This window comes from Camelina sativa, chromosome 16, assembly GCF_000633955.1.
Source record: "Camelina sativa cultivar DH55 chromosome 16, Cs, whole genome shotgun sequence".
Lineage (NCBI taxonomy): Eukaryota > Viridiplantae > Streptophyta > Magnoliopsida > Brassicales > Brassicaceae > Camelina > Camelina sativa.
In genome coordinates, this window is record NC_025700.1 from 11547438 (window position 1) to 11555624 (window position 8187).

At 34.1% G+C, this 8187-nt stretch overlaps 1 protein-coding gene across 1 annotated transcript; it reads right to left on the bottom strand.

Annotated features, from left to right (window-relative positions):
• Nucleotides 5636–6319, bottom strand: LOC104753576 (putative F-box protein At1g65770). The gene has a single exon (XM_010475808.1). It carries the CDS (start codon nucleotides 6317–6319, stop codon nucleotides 5636–5638), a length of 684 nt encoding a protein of 227 aa, XP_010474110.1.

The following is an 8187-nucleotide window of genomic DNA, read 5'->3' on the forward strand; positions in this document are numbered from 1 at the left end:
GTGAATTAGCTGTATAACCTAATAAAAAAAAACTATAGAAGAATATAGCCTACTATTTAAAATAATTAAGAAAATAACATAAAGGGTAATTAAAATTACCATTTTAGTGTTTGCTTGGTGATAGTGATGATAATGGGGTGGTGCTTGGCTGGAGGTAGGATAGTCGGAGGTGGGTATAGGTGGTGGCTGGAGGTGTGCGATGGTGGTGGCTGGAGGTGGAGTGGTGGTGGTGGCCAGAGGTAGGGCGGTGGTGATGGCCGGAGTTAGGGTGGTTGCTGGAAGTGAGGTGGTGGTTGTGGCCGGAGGTTGGCCAGAGGTTGGCCGGCGGTCGGCCAGAGGTTGGCCGGCGGTCGGCCAGAGGTTGGCCGGCGGTCGGCCAGAGGTTGGCCGGCGGTCGGCCAGAGGTTGATCGGCGGTCGGCCAGAGGTTGATCGGTGGTCGGCCAGAGGTGGTGGTGGTCGGAAGTCGGAAGTGGCCAAAGGTGGTGGAAGGTGGTGGTTAGACAAAAAGAAAAAAACAAAAAAACAATGAGGGCAAAAACTGTCATTAATACATAAATATAGAGAATATCATTGATTCATGGTTAGTATGGTTACTCTATGAAATATAGTTTTTTTGGGGTTATACAACCCAATTCCCCTATTAAAATTTGAGCAAACTAAACGACGTGCAGATCCAAATCTCCTACATATTTTTTTTATTTGTTGGACTAAAATATATATTCTCAAATAGGTATTAAAACCACAGTTACAAGATGAAAAAATATTTCATATGTGGGATGAAATGGGTTTTCTGTCCCGACCTTTCTGTTACTATTTGTTTTTTTTTTCATGTAGTGTTATTTACTTAATTGGTACGAATTCTGAATATAAATTTAATAAAATTATTAAAAAATACATTTACAAAAATATGTAATATAATGCATAAAGGATAATAAATTCAACTTTTAAAATTAACTCTGCACGTATGTGCGGGTCAGTCACTAGTTATTATTTAAACCACAGTTATGAATGAGAAAACATGATATAACATAAACGAATCTAATTATTATTTTTGTATAAACTAATTTAAAACAAATCTATTACTACAGTGGTACAAGTTTGGATTATGAATGTTGATTCCTAAAAAAATATGTTTACAAGTATTACCTCTCACGTATATAATATATTACATACATGATAGTAAGCTTAGTTTTTGAAATTAATTTCGCACGTACGGGCGGGTCCGATCTAGTATATATTTAAAAAATCTCCTCTGTTATATATTTATAGGAATATCTTTCTACTTATGATTTTTATCTCTTGATTACATTTTCATAAAATCTTTAAAATAAATTTTAAGAACTCTTACTTCAAATAGTGAGACAAAATAAAATTGACATTACAATAATTTACACTGGTTAAATCCTTATTATTATACAAGAATATTACATATTTAAATAAAATTTAAAAATATATATTACACAAATGATGTTTAGATCTCAACTAATAATTCTACCAGTAATTATATTAGATTTTGTAAACAGAAATTACAATAAAATTATTTAATAATTATTTTATTCCGGGTTGTTATGGAGTTACTCAATAAAATTAAATTCAAATGTTTTTGAAAAAATAAAAAGCCTATAGAGGAATATAAGCCAATAGATATAAGAGATTTTCTAAATATGCAATAACAAAAACTCATAATGAATATTATTGAACGTTTTTTTTAGCGCAATGTAACCCCTTAATTAAATAAATGTATCTCTTTGCAACGGTTCTCAATTTCTAGATCATCAATCAAAATCAACGCTATAAATAAGTTAGTAGACTAACCATATGAATCTAAAACAAACACAACACGTCTAATAACAAAAGAATATGACAAACTCATCCAAAACACTCGTCGTTCTCTCTATATTCTTTTCTTATGTCATTAGTCCTTGTCATGGATATAATCCCTTTGCTAAAACTGTTGTTACACTTACCAACAATATCAGCCCGCAAACATACTTGACACTAAATTGTACATCTAAAAGTGATGTTCTAGTCGGTAGAGTGGGACCAAGACGCGTATTTCTATGGAAGTTTATACCAAGCTGGTTTGGGACGACAAAGTTTACCTGCAAGTTTTCTTGGAAAAACCAGGTTAAATGGTTTGATGTATATACATTTGATAGAGATCAAGGCAATTGTTATAGATGTAACTGGTCTATCATGGCTGACCGTCTATGTAGTTCAGGATACGAGGATAAAAGAAATGATAGGTGTTATCAATATAATTAAAAAAAAATTACTATTTGTAACAAACTCTTGTAGTCACATTCATTGATATAAATATATATACTATAATCTAAAGTTAATTAATATATACGATATGTGAAATTAACACCTATCATATACGATACTGTAGGAATAGAGGAACAATCGTTATATTTAATCTGATTCAGGTTTTAATGCTTACTAATAGTTCTGAGAAATCAGACAGCACAATGAATTTGGTGTCTACTCCTTCATCTAAACGAAAGGAAGATTCAAGTGACGGATCAAATCAGTCATCGACAAATCAAAAGAAAAGCAAGGGAATTGTCTACCTAGAGATTATAGATCTTGATCAGAAGGCTGCTGATGGTACCAATCTCATGCAAAAAATACATGTTGTAGCTGAAAATGAAGCAGATGTTTCTGAAGAGCTAAAAAAAACCATGATGAAGAAAGGAAAGATTGAAAAGATTGTTGAGCAAAAGATTAGGACCACATGGTGTGTCGAGTTGAAGAATGTTTTCTTAAGTCTATTTCTGTTTAGTCTAAATCTAGATCAACTAAACAGAAAGCATTCTGATTGTCGAACGATAGAACGTCTTACAAGAGAGTGCGAAGCAAGAAATTTATTTAAAAACAATGAGCTCATTGGAATAAATTTTCTCATAAAATAGAAAAGGGATTCGGGAAAATATACAGAAAATTATTATTTCTAAAAAATGGAAATACGCATTTCTTGATGTTAATTAATATATACGATATGTGAAACTAACACCTACTATTTCACATATCTAAAGTTAATTAATATATACGATATGTGAAATTAACACCTATAAATATAATACTATAATCTAAAGTTAATTAATATATAGATAGCGGTTACTTTCATGGATTATATTTGTTGTTTAAATTATAAAAAATCAGTTTTAAAAAACAAAAAAAAAAGAAGCAAATGTATTTCTAAATAGTAATTACCCTAAATAAGTACATTACAACTGGTTAACTATATTGTATTACTATATATTTATGCAAAATTGAATAATAATAAGTAGCTTTTTAATTTATTTACTATGAACAAATCTTCTATTGTAGAAGTAAATAAATTATATGTCAAAAAATATGAGAAAATGAAATGACCCGACCCATTTTTTTAATTAATAAATAATAAATAATAATAATAAACCAATAGTTAACCATAATCATAGACCAAAAACTAGCAACTTAAACCATGGTCCTAACACCAACTTTCCAATTTTAGCAATCTAGCATAAACCAAAACATAACAACTAAGTCCCTAGAATATCCTCCTCTTCATTGCCATGATCACAAGGTCGCACTTTGCCTCTACCTGCACCACAAACACAATGAGATGCGTGAGTATTACCAGAAATACCCAGTGAGGTGATCCTCCCATCTACGAGCTATGCACACAAGCAAATCAAGAGTACAACTACAAATAAAATATAACAAACCAACCATTAAACAGAACAACCGATAACACTTTCACCACACCTACACATCATCACACAAAACAAGTCATACAACCCAATTGCTTAGATAAGCTCATGGTCACTCACTCACCTTAACAAGTGATTCACGAAAATAACTACAACCAAAAGATAAGCTCTCTAATATCCAAGAACAACCAAACTCGCTCCTACAATCAATCACAACAACAAACAAACATTGAAAATAAACTGCCAGAAAATTTAGAAAAGAACAACCTCATAAGTGAAACCTCGAAATCAAAATGAACCGTTAACTTTCTAATCCCTCTGGTGAAATGCAAGGTCGACACGTCCAGAAGCTTCACACAAAATTTCAGAACGATCAGATCTCAGACGAAACAACTGTTGGTCTCAATCCGCGACTGAGACGAAACGCCCTACTAAACTGCCAATATCTCCTAGTATATTAACACAAATTCACTTATGTAAAAAGGAGAGTGTACTAAAATCTCTTAGCTACAACCCTACCAAAAATCAATATTTTTGAAATGATTTGACCCTTCGGATCCTCCTTCTCCTAAATCCTGACAGTTCTGTTTCTCTCCTTACTCTAAGAAAAAAGGTTGATCTCCTTCTCCTTCTCCTTTACACCAAATAACCAAGAGTTATCTCTCAATCTCTCCCTCCCTCTGATGACAATGTCGACAAAAGCACAAAAGAAGAGAGAGGAGGCGTGACTTTGACGAAAATTAAGGTTTTTGGTTTAATTTGATTAAACCAGGATTTAATTAAGCTAAAAATCAATTAAACACGGATGTTACAATAGTTTCTAACTTTCATATCAAGTTTCAATAATTTAGAAATATTTCAAAATAAATTATTATTTTTTTATATTATAAAATTATAAAATTCAACAATATTCAAATTTTGACCCATTACTTAGTAATTTTTTTAATTCAATAGATATTATTTTTAAAGAATAATATTAATAAAACTTGAATATTTTATAGATTGAATTATTTATATTTGTTTTTGAAAATTCAACTTATGGTATTTTTTAATTATAATAAATGATATGATAATTTATTTGTTTCACAAAACTAGATCATATACAAAAATGAGAGGTGAAGTATAATGATAATTAACAAATTAATATGTGAAGTTAGATGATATCAAATGATTTTTTAGAATATTCTCTTTAAGATTTTTGGAAACAATAAATCCAGATTATACAAATGATATAAAACTTAATCTATAACCTATTTGTAACCAACTTATTAAAATTATATAGTCTACAAAATTATATAGAAGATTTTTTTTGAGAAATCATCTTCGTTTCCACCATTGGACAAGGCCTTAGTACATTGTTTCTTGAGGAGCCTTTTATATATGATATTGATAAGAATTTTACAATCGCGTAAAATACACACCGATTTGAAACCATGTATGTATCCAAACTTGTTGAAGAGATGCTAATAGTGATTTGGTTTCTGCTTCTAAGGGAGTAGATGAGTGAGCTATCGTTTGCTACTGTAATTACAATAAAATTATAAGGGAGTAGATAACGTATATAAACTACAACTATCTTATAAAGTACAATGTCAAGAAAAACATTTGAACTTTATCTATGTATATATTAACCTAAATTTTATCATTAAGTGAAGTAGTATTCAATGTTATGTTATTATATATGCTACTGTACAATAAAATAAAAATTGTCTTAAGAATCAACATATGTAAGGTACAAAACAAATGTGTAAGATTCCGCAAAAAAATTAGGCAGGTTCGACAAAACAAATCCTACTAGATTGAAGTAAATCCAACAATATATCCAACACCATTTGATACATAGATAAATTTCGTTCCGATAATGAAGATGAAAGGTAAAGATTTTATTAAAGATGATTGATACTCTTAATATAAAGAAAGTAGCTTTGACAAGATTCAGAGAAAGCTAGGAAAAAACATTTGAAAACAACTCTGAGAAAACTGGGACATTGTTGTGATGCTACTTCCAATACCATTGTCTAGCTTAAACACATTAAGCTCTTTCTCGCCGTCTTTGAAGTAAATAGAGTTCTGAAGACATCCGTAATACTCATGAGCCAAAACCGAGAAACCAGTGTCGGTAGCCAGCACAAATGCTTTGTCTCCCAAAGACTTAACCTCCATCATTTGTCCTAGCTCCTCATCAAACTTATAAACTTTGAAACCGACTGTTTCAGCATTGGGAAAATAGACGCCAGCTTGTCTGTTACAAATTCGGTCGACAATGTAAAGCTCACCGCAGCATTCCACAAAGCTCTTGTCTCCGGGCTCGCTGTATGTGATGTTATCATCAACTGGAGGTCCGTACATACATATTTCAAGACGAGAATTAATCCACCACACAATGCCTTGAGTATCCAAGGCATACATTAGTCCTTTGTGAACTATAATGTCAGCGAATTTATGATCAGCCATCTTTCTGAGTACTCTCCACTTATTTCTGTCCCACTGCTTGATCTCCCCGTACTGGCTGAGTCCAAAAATCCGATTCAGATGACCTTCTCCTTTATTAAATGTGACAAGCACCACTCTTATGAATGCTCTCTTCTGAAGCGCAAAGGATTCTTGAATCTCTGACATAGTGAACTCCGAAAGATCTACACTCGTGAGCGAATGTATCATCGGACGGCGAGAGAGTGGTTCGAGGAGACGGAGTGTAACACCCAATTTTCATGGCATGTCACAGGTTAACTTATACCGCAAGTAAACCATACTTAACCGAAAATAACCGAAAAACCCATTAATTCAACTTAAACGTCTTTCAAATCATCCTTTAAACGTTAAACCGAAACCAACAACCGGTTCGATAAATCCAACAATAGAAAATAAAAGAATAATCTCCAGCTCCTAACACCGACGCCAACTCTATCAACTACTCCTCATGGTTACCTGCAAGAGGAAGAGAGGGGTGAGTAATCTAAGATTACTTAGCGAGGGCAAGCCTTAGGGCTCACGAAGTCTTCATACACAAACATGCTTAGACTGTCACAAAGTCTAAACCTAAGACAAGCAATCAATCACGTGTCAACGACACACACATCACACAAATGAGACTACGTCCCATAACCATCGCCGTGCATTACCGGATTCCTCATGCTTTCGCACTTCTTCCTGCACATTTCCACTTGCGTATCCGGATTCCTCATGCTTTCGCACTTCTTCCACGCACAACCACGCGTTGGCTCGTCAGCCAATCTTGATCTACCCGCATTCCGCGCCTGTAGACCACCTCACAACTACAAGAAAAAATCCTTGTAGGACTCTCTGCGGTTCTCTCGCTTCTTCGTGCTTCTTGGCACATTTTCTTCTCACACTCAAACAATTTATTTTATCACACAAACATGCATTTCACACACCACACAATCCGTTTTAAATATCTTTCTTTTAATTCTCAAATCCTATTACTAATTCTTTTTCCTTACCTTTTATTTAGTAAATATATTATTATTATACCCTCAACAGTCAACTAAGATTATTTATATATAATCCATAGATATACTTGGCTTAACCTTAAACTAAGTAACTATCTAAACGTATCGGCATATGAAAAAGACACTAACTAGTCCTCACCTTAGCAAATTGGGTTGATTCTCGGGTAAAGACCAGCAACAACAGAAGTCCAATCCAACAACGATCTCAATCTGCAGTATTTTCAGATTGCCCGGTCAATGATTACATTCCAATATTAATCACTGATTTAACCTAGTAACCGAAACTGACTTAATTGTGCTGGTACTTCACAAATAAATTAGTTAGACGTAGTTTAATAATTAAATCAAACTAACGATCTAATAATTTACATCACCACAATTTAATCCACGTACGACCACATGCTCCCCGTTTATTACCGATTCCTAAACCAGCCACAATACACGATGCACCAATATTAAATTGTCCAACGTCATCGATAACGTACGTAATTAACCATGCATGACACCACAAACAACTCATGCACGTACGTTCCATAATTTTCTGGTTTAGTTGGTTAAGTATTGGTTTAGCTATAAACGAACAACATGACAACGACAACGAGACGTAAAGCTTCGTCGTTACCTCTTTCTGCAACCATTCTCGACGGCTTTACTTGACGAACTGAACGGCGAAGTGGAGGACTCGGCAACTGCGGTGGTTCAAGCTTGGTGATTAGATTGGTTCCAACAATCTATGAAAACACAACATAGTTCTCAGGTTTGGTTCACGGATCTTACCTCTCCGGTGAAGACGTTTCACACGGCGGCACAGGCTGAGCGCGGTGACAATCTCCGGTGTCTCTAGTGGTACTACAAGGGTTCGCAACAAGGGTCGAGTTAGGGCTGTTCCCAAAACGATACAAAACTTAAGACTCGAGTTATGCGGAGGCTTACCGTGGAACGTGACGGCCAAGGTTTCTGTGACTTGTCTCGAAGTTTGTGCCCTCTTTTTATTCACACGCGGAGAGAATAGAGTTT

Excerpts from the sequence above, each read along its gene's own strand:
- LOC104753576 (XM_010475808.1), bottom strand. The coding sequence starts at position 6,319 with ATGTCAGAGATTCAAGAATCCTTTGCGCTTCAGAAGAGAGCATTCATA.